The sequence below is a fragment of the Taeniopygia guttata genome, chromosome 9, assembly GCF_048771995.1.
Source record: "Taeniopygia guttata chromosome 9, bTaeGut7.mat, whole genome shotgun sequence".
Taxonomy (NCBI): domain Eukaryota; kingdom Metazoa; phylum Chordata; class Aves; order Passeriformes; family Estrildidae; genus Taeniopygia; species Taeniopygia guttata.
The window spans coordinates 11,107,658-11,123,085 of NC_133034.1; the positions used below are offsets into that span (position 1 = coordinate 11,107,658).

General features: G+C 36.2%; 1 protein-coding gene across 1 annotated transcript in view; it reads right to left on the bottom strand.

The window, feature by feature from the left end:
• The window catches only part of DNER (delta/notch like EGF repeat containing), a 111,491-nt gene that overhangs the window by 61,079 nt on the left and 34,984 nt on the right, over positions 1 to 15,428 (bottom strand). The window contains exon 2 of the mRNA XM_030280061.4: positions 4,367 to 4,663. Coding sequence (XP_030135921.4) covers positions 4,367 to 4,663 — 297 coding nt within the window. The remainder of the gene's footprint in view (positions 1 to 4,366; positions 4,664 to 15,428) is intronic.

Consider the following 15,428-nt stretch of genomic DNA (forward strand, 5'->3'; position numbering starts at 1 on the left):
CACAGTCATTTAATAAAGATAACTTCCATGAAGAATTAATAGTCATTTATTATTCCAGAGTATATGGAGCTGTTCTGAAAAGAAAGATAAACACTATGTAAACAAGTTCATTGAGCAAAAATTCCACATAGTCAAATCTTTGCATGCAGGGTATGAGCTCAGGTCACTGGAGGATAAGCTGGAACATAAACTTCATCCTAAGACTGTCAAGTCAGCTATAGATATTTCTACACCTAAACACTGAAAGGCAGTAAACACATCAGGTTTTAGGGCTTTTTTTCTCTTTTTCCCATCATACTCTCTAGGACTTCAAAACAGGATGATTCCTGAAGGAGTAGTTAAATAAATCCAGACACTTTTCAAAAACAGCTCTGGATAACCAGAAATCCTGAGCCCACCCACCAATATAGCTTCAGAAGAGAAGACCTTCAATATCTCAATGTAATTGTACTCACTAGAATGTCTGTCTTAAAGAGCTTTGATTTTAGGAAGCCTATTATTTATGGCTATCTGATAAACATGATTTAGTAATGGAACATAATAAACTGAGGTTTGTATGAACTTCACATAAGTTATGTTTAAGTATATTGAGTTTTTAGAGACATTTAGGGTTTTATTTAGAAAATAAATATAATGAAGAGTAGCACCTATCCAGAGATGCTTACATCAAGTTGTCTACGAAAATGGTCTTTATATATAAACAAAAAGTTCCATAAACTAATATTGTAGAGGAGAGAGTTAGTGAAGTCACAGATTTATCCTAGAAGAAAGCTAATATTATTCTACCAAAATCTGCTCTTCTTTTATTCTCCTTATGTGTTTGTAGAGTATCTTTTTCTCAAAGCAAAAGAAAAATTATAGAGATTTCAAAAACAAATCTTACACACAGTTAGAAGAGCTGTCCTAATCAAACCAAAATTACACACATTCCAGCACTTAACAGCAATAATAAGTGGGAATGTCAAGAAAATAGGGTAAGAAAAGGACAAGCATATATACTCCAACCCTCACCCATTTCCACATGAAAGCTTTTCCTAAGATGTCATTTTTAAGGATCAAGTTTCTAGTCTGTATTTAGCAATCTCAAATGGATCTCTCCTCTGCTTTTGTTCAGATTCTGCTCTTCCTTCTGCACCCATACCATACTTTGACCAAAAAATGCACAAACATTTAGCAACACATAAAAGTAGTCAAGACTGAAAGGTTCCTGTTTGAAGAATATACTTAAAGAATAATTCTGCCATTGCTGCAAAGCAGGAACACTCTCAGAATTTTACACATGATTCAACCACACTCCTAAAGGCTTGCAATTTACTAAGGACACACATAAAACAAATGCTGTCCCCACTGCAAGAGAAATTAGAAGTTTATTGTAGCCTCTAATCATTAGTTCCAAACCCTTGAATCTGAGCACAGAATTGCAGTATAAATAGAAGGTTAGACTAGGACTCACATGCTCAGCATTCTAATTTCTGGCTGCGCACCTGGCAAATCATTTAACTGTTCTGTGCTTCAACATCTCAGTCTGTAAAATGGGAATAATACAGCTGATTTCCTTTGAAAAGAATTTCAGGTCTATTATGAAAAGCTATATATATAAGAGTATGGTGCTGCTATTCTTACAGTTGATTTTGTACACTGAAACCTTTATTAAATTCATTAATTGAGCAGGATTAATGAGATGGTTTCTTTTTTTCTCCATTACTGGCTAATAAATATCTCTTATACACTAACAAAAATGATTATTGCACTGGGGAAATGTGGATTGTTAGTTGGATCTCTCTTCCAAGAGGAACCAGTTGCCCCAAGTAGAAAAGAGAATTATCTTTCAATGGATGTGCACAAAGATAAATTCATATAATACTAAAGAAAATCAACTGAGAGAAAAAATTCTTGCTTATGATCTATGGTTTTAGTCCTTAATCTGCACATCAAGAAAAGACTAATTTCTTATATGAAGACCACTCAAATTAAACTGTATCCAAAGACATCTGTATGTTACCTACTGGCACAGACACTACTGAGACAGTTGATTCCAGCAGTACTAAATGTATCCCTGGTAGCCAAGGAATATAGAAAAACATGTCCAACATAAGCACACATCATGCCTCTCCTAGACAGTTTACTTCTCTCAGGTGTTCATTCTTTGAGTTCCCAAAACTTCACAGAAAAGCTCCTTGCAAGATAGTGAGAGCTTTCATTTGGAAAGAGTCTGGCAAAATTTCTCTCTGAGACAAAAGGGTCTGAAGAACATTAATTCACTTCCAGTATCAGTATAGAATAATTTGGAAAATAGAATGTCTTAGAAGATTTATTAAAAAAAACAAACAACAACATAATATCGGTATTTGTTGTACTCTGAAACTCAAAGATCAAAACAGAACATTTTTTGCAATACAAAACCTACAGCTACTCTTCCTTTTAAGAGAGTGAAGATGGATCAAGTTTTGTGAAGTTCTTACTGCTATGAGGAAAGGTAGAGTTTTTGTTATTAACACATTTGACTTTCGAAACCTCCACCAAAGAGGCTTTGGAACACAGACCTTCAGGCAAATCAAATCTCCTCAGTTAATATAGATCAATGTCTTGAATCAGCAACTGAAATCTCTTTGTTTCAGATAATCATCTCTCACTGTGACTTCCAAAGAACAAAGTAGAAGGTCGTTATGCCATACTGGAGAGCTTGTCAAAAATACAAGACTCATCACAGTGTATTAAAACATATCAACATAAGCAATTTTGTAATAGGATAGCAAGTAATTTCTATTCTAGGGTTAGCCATGCAGTAGCAATTGATGACCTATCTGTATTTCTTAGGTAACAGAAGACATGCAGAAAGGTGAATTTCAGCTATTGAAATACTCACTTGTGAATTATCTGCTTTACTGAAATTCCTACTGAATCTACCTAAAATGCAAACCAGACAGAAATGTTCCTTCTACAACACCAGACCACAGACTGAGGAAGACACACCAGGAAAATCTGGTACAGGGAAGAGCATGTCCTTAATTGATCAGGACATATGGACCACCCATGCAGAGATGAGACTGAATTCAAACTAAGTAATAAGAGCAGATCACGGTTTGTTTCTGCTTCAGTGCTTTCTCCAAATTCCATCTTTGGTGCCTGACATATGTTCTACTGTAAAACAATAGATATGGGAGATGGAATTCCAGGAACTAAAGCTTTATGCTCCAGACTTTGCCCACCAGCACTCCCACTGAAATGGAATACAGCCCTATAAATACCTATACCTCTGCTAAAATCAGAGCCCTAACACACCAAACATGTTTTTACATGTTCTGATTCTACTTACAGAAAATTGGTTAAATAAATTTTACAGTAGAAACATCAACAAATTTGTTTGGGCAAGCAAAGGGTGATGAAAAATACAGTTGTTCCATGATTAAACTCCTTCCTGCTCACTTCCTCATTACACAGTATATTAAAACACCTCAGGAGAATCAAACTCATTGAAACATTTCAAAAGAAGGTATAACTGACATTTTACCTATTTATTCCTGAATAAACTGAAATTAATTTATATTACAAGGCCTTTCTCAAAAAGAAATCAATGCCACAAAAATTCGAATTCTTTGCCTACAGAAATTAATTTTTCAGCAACAAGTTTCATTATTCCTAGCACTTCGTACTAAGCTGATCATTACTTTAACAATAACTTGGTTAAGTTTGATAGTATTTTTTAATTTTTGCAGATACTTGAGTCCATGCAAAACATTTAAGCATTACAAATAGGGCAGAGTACAATACAGTGGAAAGCAAAGATCACATTTCTTAAGGATCATATGTTGTGTGCTTTCCAGCTGTAGTTTTACCAGATATTGTTAAGTTTTGACAGAGATTTGTTTGTAGGAGTTACAAGAAGTGCTTAAAATTTAAAAGTTTCCATCACTGTCATTGCATCCCTAGAGCTGTGCCCTGTGTAATGTATTAACTACCACTTTTAATCCTCAAGGAACTATGCTGTCTTAATAATGCAGAAACACGTAGCAAAATGTGATTATAACAGCAAATACCAAAAAATATATTAAAGGTATTGCTTTAACTTTTAGCATTTCCTAAATTTATTTGATTTTTGAAGAGATGGTGTCACACAATTGACTGGAAGAATCAATATTATCCCATTTCAAAGTATCTAATACAACACACTAGCCAACTTAAGTCCATCACTCACAACATGGATCGAATGGGTTTTTGTTTTAATTTTATCAGCCTATTAACTCAGGGCAGAGATCATATCTTCAGTCTTCTCATGAGGACATCATGAAACCATGCAGAAATGACAATCTGAAAATAACACTTTAAAGGTTTTTTGTCAGTGAATTTTCACTTTGAATAGTCTCACCTCTATTTCATCCCATTTGAGATCCACAACTCTCTGCCCTGCCTTTGGCTGCCATGTGGGTAACGTCATGGTGGCCCTGGAGCGGGGCAGGGCGATGTCGGGCTCCAGGGTGGACGAGGCTGGGCTGCTGTGCCGGGGCGAGGTGGCCTCTGTCCCTTGGGAGGCTGCAAGGCTGTGGGGTGAGTGCTCACAGTTTGTTCCCTCGAAGCCTTCACTGCAGAGACAGAGGTAGCCATCCCCGCTGGTGCTGCAGTTACCATGGAGACAGGGGTTGCTGGCACAAGGATCTGAAACAAACTGGAAAAAAAAATATCATATAGGTCAATTACTGATTATAAAGGATTTATTTCTGATTTTAAAAATACCATAAAACAGGATTCTTTCCCCCTGCTGTATTCATCTTCTGAACATATTTATGAACCAAACTGATCTTTGATGTATCTTCAAGGAGGTAAATTCAAAGGATTAAAGAAGAATACAAATTAATCTATATTAACTACTTTCCTCAGACCATTTATGCTAATTCACTGTTGCCACATTCAAGCAAAGAGATAAACAGGAAAAAGGAACATGACCACCATTCATTATCAGGAATTTTCAAATATAGACTTAAAAGAGTAACCTATTCAGGGAAAACATCAGATATGTTGGAATTTAAGGGAGTAACAGAAATAGGAAAGGGCCCAGCACTCGTACAGATCAGCAGGTTACAAAGCAGCTCTGTGTGGTCAAGGTGAACCACATCATACAATCCTATTTGTGGACACAACTTCCTTTGTAAAAGAACTGGGCCTTTTACCTACACTTAATTTTGTGGACAGCAGTTTCAGAGTCCAATTAATTTGGGTGCTGAAAACTTTCTGACAGGAATTAGAAGGCAGGGGCAAAACTGTGCTTGTTTTTAAAACAGCATTTGTTTTAGACTAAGACAGACAAAGCTCAGTGATACAGGAAAAATACTGTCCGAGGCTCGCATGCTTTCAATTTCTAACTTAAATTCACCTACGGCTATTTTCACTGACTTTCAGGTTAAAGGTCTTCCCTTGTCTCTGTTGGATTTTACATTCATAATGCATTTATTGATATGTAGATATACATCTACAAACTCTTCAAGTTCCATCTCCTGGAAAAATTAGCTGTACTTGCTTTGTTAACCTGGAGAGGACGAGCCCTTCCCTGCAGACACATGTTTATTTTTCCACCTGGGACTCCAAAGTTTAGCACTGCCTTTTGCAAAAGCATCAATACTTTTGCTTCTCCTGGAAACAGCTTCCAAGATAATACTGAAGAAATGCTTGCTTTAATGAGAGCTAAATCACACTGCTGGCTCGCTGTCATTGACCAAGACCATCAAGCAGCTCCCTTCACTTGTCTTCACATCAAAGGGAAAACACATCACTGGGATCAGACATTTCCTCATCTCTAAATGCAAGTTTTACCTAAGTGCTCCAGTCCTAAAGGTTACTCTATTCTTTCCTGTACAATATTCCTGCTCTTCTCTGCATAAGCAATGCTTCATATTATATTTCTCAGTAAAGCAGCACAATTATTTATTATTAAATATTTCTTATAATTACCTCAAGTAGTACATAAACCTTAAACATCATTAATGTGAAAAACAAGTATTTGGTCTACACTAGGAATTTTACCTTCCCACTAATCCCAACGTCTGGTGTCAGGGACACCAAATGCTAATATAAAATCTCCTTATATAAAACAATACTATTATTGACTTGAGCTGGAATTCTTTTTTTGGCTCAAATTTTTGTATACCCCAGGCTCTAACATTTTTGGACAGAAAACAGAGGAAAGATTATCAGGAAAGTTAATTTTGGAGATAGTCAATGATGAATGTCAGATTTTGTCCTGACTGATGTAGAAGGCTTAGAGGCCATAGAGGACAGTCCAAAATATATGGTCTATTAATTTATCTCGTGGTTTGGTCACAGTTCAGAGTGTTATTTACTTTGCTTGGGGACACATCTCATACATATAAGGTGATACATTAGACATCAGGGTCAAGCTCTGACTCTTCTTCATTTTTAACACTCAACTATATGGCAAGTTGTATATATATACTTGACATATCAAGGAAGTATGAGGTTTTATGTTTAGAAGGACCTATCTCCTTAAAGTCTCTTTCCCCTGTAAATCAAAAGAATACCTAAGTTCTCAAAGAACAATTTCTACATCTCTTCTCCCCAAAATAATATTTAAGTGACAGAAAAGAACAATTTTCAGGAAGGAACTAGTTCTGTTCTATGGTTTGTCAGTTACATTTTAAGCTTGCTCCACTGCCAAGTGCCAGAGATATTCATAGAAATTTTCTTTTCCTTTAAGAGTACTGAAGATAAAATGTGTTGACATGTTAACAAAGTCCAGTTCAAAAATTGCTTGCAACAGTTTTTTTATATTCTAGTTTCTTGGACTAGATCTGAGTTTCAAAGAACTGCAGATTTCCTGTTGTTGGATAAGCTCTTTACTCATGCTTTCACAATAAATCCAAATTCAAAATAACCCTATTTTGTGTTAGTAATTCAACTGTTCTTGTCACACCTAAAATGTTAAGGTTATTATCTGCAAGCCTAGTAACAAGAAAGAAAAAATAATGTTTTCAATCACAAAGGGAACTTCCCCCATTATTGAATGTATCCGTTCACTTTACAAGCACAATAATAAAAAATGCTGTGTGATCTATTCTATTTGATGCAAACTGATTTGAGCTTGTTTGACTGGAAACAGATGAGTTTAATTAATTATTAAGTCCTGCTCAGTGCTGCCTCTGCCATGCACTGAAGAACATCTTGTACTTTAGGAACCGCCCCTACCCTTTCAGACATAGTGGAAGTGAAAATAATTAAAACAGTTTAGATTAGATGAAAAATTTTTAAAATTAACAGATGTTGAACTTCAGCCACAGAACTTCCTCAGAACTTACTTTTATGAAGCACTTCATAGGATTTTATCATTATTCTCATTCCTTAGTTACTAGCAATTCAAAAGCTCATTTGTCTTCCAATAAGCCTATCAAAACAAATCAATGTTGTTTGTGCATAGGTTTTCTGTTGAACTAAAGAGTCCATTTTAATTATCAGATAAAAGGAGATAAGCAAATAAAATTGATTCATTTGTGTTGGTAGTGATGTTTTTATGATTTCTCTGGTCCTCACCAAGGTGGCAGCAATGGTTAGCCAAGTGATCTGAGAAACATTTTGACACCATGAACAGCATGGCTACATCATAATTAAAGCTAGTAAAATTTCAAGGCTTACCCTTCAATGAACTATTGAAGATGACAAAAAAACTAAACCAAAACAAAAGAAAAAACCAAAACACCCTGGTCTCATAACTAAGAGCTGAACCCAAGTATACTGCAAGTACACAATTAAAAGCTCATTTTTTAGCCGCTCCTCGTGCAGTTCACAGTATCTTCAGAGACTTGCACAGAGAAAAGAAGGCACCAAGTAACACAAATCCATATAGCCCATGAATAAATACTAAATCAATATGATCACCACTAAAAAATCCAGGGTTGTTTTAGGTATAGAATTTCCAAAGGCACTATTAAGAAAGCATTTCGTATTTTGGCCTCTTGTTTTCATCCCCATTTTTTCATTTAATAGTCTGTCTATTTTTATAATACATCCCTTGATTAAATAGGCACAGCCAGCCATTGCAGCTGACAGAGCCAAGCTAAAAAAGCATTAAATGTATTTGCATGCAATTACTATTCCATATGCCTGGACAATTGTAATCCCTGAAACATTTTTCCAATAGAATCCTAAGACAGATGCACGCCAAGATGCCCTTCATATCATAGTTAATTTTCCAAAGGCAGACTGAATATGGTATAACATAAACTGGGCTTGTTGAAGAACCACACTCACAAACATGGGTTGTTTGCCAGCCAGTCCAATTGTTCCCTAGGGTTTCAAATCAAGATGAGACACTGCAGGATGTAATTCTGCAAGATCTTTCTGCCAGTACTACTTGTGATGACACCAATTTGTCAGTTGATGCTCATTCACCTTCTCTTCAAAGTGGTTCTACTTGTTCCACCTGGAGACAGTCCAGGTAGATCCTCCAGAGAGCTTCAATAAATAGAACAGTAGGTCTAAAGCCAAAGCTACAGATGAGCTCCTAAACACTGTGCTAAACCTGTCTTCCTCCTGCAACTCTCCTCTTACATGTGTTAGTACAAAACTAACTTTTGGGTCAGTTTTTATTGCTGTTGCCTACAGCCACAGACAGTATTACACCAGTTTGCAACTTCAGTAAAATATAGGGGGAAAAAAAGCAAACAGTAAATCCAGTCCTCAAGAATTCAGCAGATTGTTAAAATTCATTCTACATAGTGAATGTTAACCTGTTAAGAAAGGCAATCTGCCACAATCATGTCAAAGGCTGATACTTTGTAATGCATCCAGAAGCACTCTCTACCTCTGAAACAGCCTGTAGATATTAAAAACCAACACAGCCCAAAGTTTTCAACTTTCCATGGCTCCCTGAGATAGTTTTTCCAGTTACAGGGTAAATTGCTGTGGTTCTCAAATATGTATAGTTATTCAAGTGGCTGGGACTTAGGTAGTTTCTTCATGTGTTCTGGTAAAAAGATCTTAGGAGAAGTTTAAATCAGTAAAACTGGTTTTGCACCTACATCGCTGAAGAAATTCCCCAATACAAAAGCAAACTTCTCTCCCAGATGAGATCATGGAAAGATCCACCACATTCACACGCCAATTGCAAGATTTGTATAGTACATTAAAAGTTATCACTTCTGAATACTTTAGAAAGAAAATAATTAAAACCTACAGTCTAAGGCATTATCTCCTTTTAATAAAGTATGGGGGGGGGGGAATATTTTTCCTTTTAAGCACATCTGAAATATCATCTATTCTTGCATATGCATCAATTTTTGAAAAAGAGATGGAAACAGATTTAAATCTTTTACACAGCAATGACAATAAAGATTATCTTAAAATGTAATCTCTTTGAAAAAATTGTTTAATTATGTTCAGACTATTATTAAAATTTATTCTAATTCAATCCTTCACACAGTGAAGCTGTAAATTCCATTCCATCTCACATTAAATATTAGTGCTAAATATGAAATGAAAAGCAAGAAAAAAAAGATGAATTTGATTTTTAAAAAAACCTCAGATGTTCCAAATAGCATCCACAAGAAAAGCACTGAGATGAGTATATCAAATAAATGCATTTTCTTCCATTTTGAGAAAAGACTGCCTTGAGGCTCAGTAGGACTCAAGCAACATATCTGGGTTCAATTTCTGGCTCTCCCAGAGACATTCTGTGTGAGCTGAGAACAGCCAGACTCCATCTCTGCCTCTTTCCAACTGTAAAATAGGGATTACACTTCCTTTCTCACACTGCCAGTATTGGCTGGTTAGAAAGCAATTTTTTTTCAGGATGGGAACCACAGAGACAGCGGCAACAGGAACTCTCAAGCAGCACTGAAATACAAATAAATACAATCAACAAATACATCCCTGTAGAGCAAGGCTACATATATAACTTGCAACTATTCAGGTTTGTTTCTTAGTCTTTCTCTCCCTTTTTGCTTCTTTCTGTGGCCATTCTGGTTTCTCCTGAACACTTCTTTGCTCCAATTGACAGACGTGTTTACAGAATTATTCAGCAAACTTTAAAGTCATTAAAAAATCCCAAGTTATATTAACTCTTCTAATTAACCCATAACAGACAGGAATATTTCATCTTAATATTTCATCTTTAGACACTATTCTTCTTCAAAACAAGATTTGCTTCAAAATACATGCGCTGAAGAATAATACATTCATCTTCCAACTGTGACCGAACACAACAGAAATAAAAGTGTCTGAAACACCCTGATTAGGAGAGTCAGGATGAATGAGAGCTTTTTGTCACATGAGGATGTAAAAATAGAACACGATCAGCACCATGATCACACAGGTACTGCTACCTTAAATGCTCCCTAAAAGCTGCCTGCAATGTCCTTTTTGGGAGAACTTAAGGATGCTCTTCAGAAGTAATTCTCCATGCCCCAGGACACAGTGACACACTGCCTGACGGGGTGTGGTGGCCACGCTGATATGAGCCAGTGTGCACAGGAACTGGAATGTCACAGTCTGGCAGGAGGAAGGACGTGCCATCATGGTGCTGTTCATACCTGAGCTGCCCATGGGCAACGAGCAACACCCATCTGAGACCTGAGGATCAGGGATTTAACAGAATCAACAACAGCAAAGTAATAAAGAGTGCTGTATACAGGGGTCCTGGAAGCCAGAGCAATCAGGGCTTTCTTTCCCATCCCTCAAAAAAGTGTAAGCAGGGCAAGAAATTTCTCTATTACATAAAACAAGAGTTTGGCAGCTACAAGACAAAATTGAGATTAATCAAGATTTAGAAGGCCAAAGCCAAGAACTGTATCATACTGAAAATAGAATATAAGCAAATTCTTTTTAGAAGCAAACACTTACTATTTTCATTTAGCAATTCAACCCTATGCCCAACCCATGAGGAAAGCTGTCAATAAATCTAATAAAGTGTAACCTTTATCAGATAATTCAGAATATGATTCTTTGAAACATCATTAACAATGAGAACTTTGAATTTCTTCCAAGCTGCAATTCTCATTCCATGAGTTTTGAATATTCAGAGTAATGAAACTGCCAGTGAATGTAATAAATGGATATAAAACTTTTTTTTTTTTTTTTACTTCAGTGAAGCAGAAAAAAAAATGCCTAAAGAAATTGTCTGTTTAATTGCAAACCAAAGCATGGCTGCCCAAATCTATTTGAAAAACCAGCAAACATAACACAGCAGAATTTGAACAGCATGATAGATTTTCAAAATGGAGCGCCAGCAAATGGCTGATTTACCCTTGTGTAATAAGTTACCAGACACCAACTGCTTTGCTCTACCTATCCTCAGGCACATTCTTACCTTAGGTATTGTGAAATAACTACAAAGTAAATTGAGATCACTTTCCCTCTCCCTCAACAAAAGGAAAATATCTGCTTCACTCTAACCACTCAAAAGTGTCAGATTTCAGCACGTACATAAACAATTATTGAGAAGCACCTTTTTTCCTCTGCTTTTCTGATCAGATTATTTTCAATCCCTTTTTTTAAATATATATTTGCCTTTCTCCTGCTGTGAAAGGACATTCAGATTGTTTGATATTTTTCTAAATACAGCAGATTTAACGTTACATTCCAAGTAGACAAGCTAAGGAAGTTTACTGCGCTCTTCAGCAACACCCATACACAGCAAAGACATTTTCAAAAAACCAGAATTCTATCTATCCCAAAGATGGATCAACTACTTAAGACAAAGGCTCTAAGAAGTACCAATTGATCTCTGAAGGTCAGAATTGGTGTTTTTTACCACAGAATAAGCTCATTTTACACCCAGTAAGGGCTGGCACCCTGCTCTAATTGTTAGTGGGAACCCCAGTGGTTCTCTCATTACTGGTGGCAAAACTCAGGGCTAATTGTGAAGGCAAAGCATTACATTTGTCACAGTGGCACAACACACTTCTTTGTTTTGATCTTATGCTATTACTTCATTATTAAAATATCACACAGTGAAAGAATTATCAATAGTATCTTTATTCTTAATACTGGTTTCCTTTTTTAGAAGAAATTTTTCTTCAGCAACAGCACAAAATATTTTTATGATAGAACATTAAAATATGTAATGATATGAGAATACATAACATTTTTTATTTCTACATTGAACTAGTGCAAAGCTGAAATTAGGTAAACATGCTCATAAAAATTACTAGCAGAATTCTATTCTTGTGCATATTTTCAGGTTATATGCACAAGATCTTTAAAAAAAAATTAACAAAAGACTTAATAATTTCAATAAATAAAAGTTTGAGATTAACCATATGGGTCACAGGCTAATTTAAGGTTACTAATATAATTTCAAAATCCTAAAGTTCTGCCATGAATATTCTGAGTTTTAGTGAGATCAGGACAAGCACAGGCAGAAATACACTCCACCTATCTTCATGAAAAAAAAATCCCAAACAATCTGCTACTTGAATTTGCAAAACTATCTAAGGAAATTACTTATCCTACTCCAAGTAAGATGACCTTAAATACCTAAAATTTTAGCTGTTTTAAAAACAGTAGTGTGCTATAATCTCTCTACAGGAATGCTGAGTTTTACAAGTTTGTCCACCCTTAAAAATATTGAACATAACAAATTTGAGAGTTATCTATAAATCTAAAAAATAATTTTAAATTTTACCTTAATTGCATGAACAAGCAACCAGGTCAAGGATCAAGCCTAAGTAGGTGCTCTACGTGACAAAAAAGTGCACAGTGTAAGCTAACAATTATCTGCGAGAGATAGAAGATCATGCTTCCAAAGCTCAGCAACAGAACAGCAACAGCATTCTGATTTTCTTTAGTATTAACATCAATCAACTTCAAGACACAAATTCATACAAAACAGACTTCATTAGTTCAAGTACTCAGGGCATTTCTCAATTTCCAAGTCTAAGGCTTCACACTTTTCTAGGTGAGGTACAGCAAAATAGACATGCAGTCAAGACAAGAGACAAGGTAGGACTAAATATACAAGGCAGTATAAATAACACAGTGAGTTGTGCATAAAACTGCAGTTGAACCATCAACAGTGCATGTAATCCTGAACAACTCAGCAAATGTGACAATTGGCTACTCTTACATCTTTTTGCCCACAAAAGGCTGTGAAAACAGGAAAAGATAATAACACATTCATAAGGTACCTAGGAGATGTGACATAACCAGCAGTTCATTGATGTCACATTTTCCAAATCAAGTATGAAAATTAAAATTTGGGGACATTGAAAAGAAGCAGTTGTTATTGTTTCAAGGTGCAACCCATCAAAAAAGAAACATTTTGGCAGCTGAGGCATTTGACAATCAATAAAACACAAATGCTTATGTACCAAGTCAAATAGATAAGCATGAGATGGGTCCACAAGTGCTTTCCAACAACCCACGTTCCTGCACTGCATCCAGTACTACTGACAGCACAGTAAATCACATGTGCTCTACTGATTTTTTGCTTATTTCTCATATTTAAACATCCTGTCAAATCTAAAGTTAAAATATTGTCTAGTTGCAGAAATAATGAAAGAAAGATGAAAAAAATTGCAAATCCATGAATCATTCTCTCAGTACACACTTCTGGTTTTCTGTGTTGCATTATGTTACTCCCCATTATTTCTATTTTAAAAACTCTTTCCTTTATATAATACATGCTTGATTTTAATTCTCTGGACTCGTGATTAGACTTCCAAGACGCAGTTACATTTTTATATGGCTACTGGGGGTTAAATTGACTACTAAATACACTTAATTAATACACAATACACCTGAACAACACTGTGCATCTGACATTTGCAGGAATGTCAGATCTGATATTTACAGAGAGCAGGTGAAAAGCAATGCCAGTGTGAAGAAGTTAACTTCAGCTCTCCCATTGTTACAGCAGACAAGGATTCAAAGCCTTCCTTTCTGGATTAGGAACCTGACAGTTTTCTGGTCAAAAGTGATTTTTAATTTTAAGACAGGGCTGGAGGCATCGTTATCTCATAACAAAGTACCTGCCCACACAAAGAGCAATGTCCAAAGAGTTTCAAATCAACATCCACTCCCTCATCCCTGAGGAACTTACCATTTTACAGCAAAAATAACCGGATTAAATATTTGGGCTGGAGATAGAAACCCCAAATTTCTCTGCTCCTACTTGCTAAACACCATCACTCATGTTGGCACTCACTGCCATTGTCACCATCCCTCTCTGTGAAAGCACTTTCAACTACAACGTTGTATCACAGATTTTATGACAGCCTGGGTGAACTCAGTTACTTCATAGCACTTAGTTAAGGTACGAAAACAGCAGCATATGCCTGAATTTTGAGAATAAGCCAGTCTGCAGACCCATAAAATAGGTCTTTATATTCAGTGGTGAGAGGCAGTGCTTCTTTTAGGCTCATCTGAAATAGCAGTTTTGCCTAGTCAGTAGAACATCCTTTTTGGGGTCATTTAAAAAGAAATTATCTTGAGAACCAAAAGACGTTCTAAAATTTTATTCAAATAAAATGGATTATCATTTTTCCCATGCCATCCAGTAACATTGCTCAGGGTTTTGTCTTGCTAGTCTGTGCCAGGACAATTCTTTTCATGTTACTTCGATCACTTTATTTTAATTTCAGCTACTCAGTCACCCTCAGACCTTCTGGTTATATAGACTTTTCTTATACAGATTATACAGACTTTTCTTCAGTGCAGAGGAATGTGCTTCCTGATAGAACGACTCAAGAATCTCTGGGTCTAGGGAAATAAAAAATTTGGTGCATAGCCTCCCTCTCTGGGACAGTTGTATGCAATCCAAGGTCTCCTGAAGCAAGTTGCAGGGAACCTGTCATAATAAATAGGGGAATTGCCTCTCAGTGTGTTCACTGTCACATCAGAGATGTCAAAAGGAAACTTGTTTGTTACATGTTCATAGTGGTGTCTCCAAGATGCCATGCATACTCATTGTTCACCATGATGAAAGACTTGGCAGAAATGGTAAAGTGAGGCAAGGTTCAGCCCAGCAACAAACTCATCATCTATCATTTTGAATCTGCCCTAAAGATCCCAGCTTTTACTAAGTGCCACATTAACAAGCAGTTCCTGAAAGAAAGGACAGGGCACAAATAGCTGAAAGGGCACAAATGAAAGGGCCCTGCTCCTATAGGGCATAAATCATTATAGGGCTGCTTCTGCCCAAGTCTCTCTTTCAGTTGGTCTAAACACTGGAATCTATGAAATCAGACACAATACTGTTCAGCCCATTTTCCTAGCACTGGAGAAAGCAGGGCTGTGACCCAAATGAGCTCTTCTATGAATTTGTATCTGTCATCAAACTACATTGTGTACACATTTTGCTGTCCACTAGAAACTCTAGATAAGCAAGAGTGGGTTTTAAACAATGCCATTCTACAACTTCTATCACTTAAATTTCTCTTCTGATGGTTTACCCGCATGAATTAGTCTGTATCCAGACAAGTCAAAAC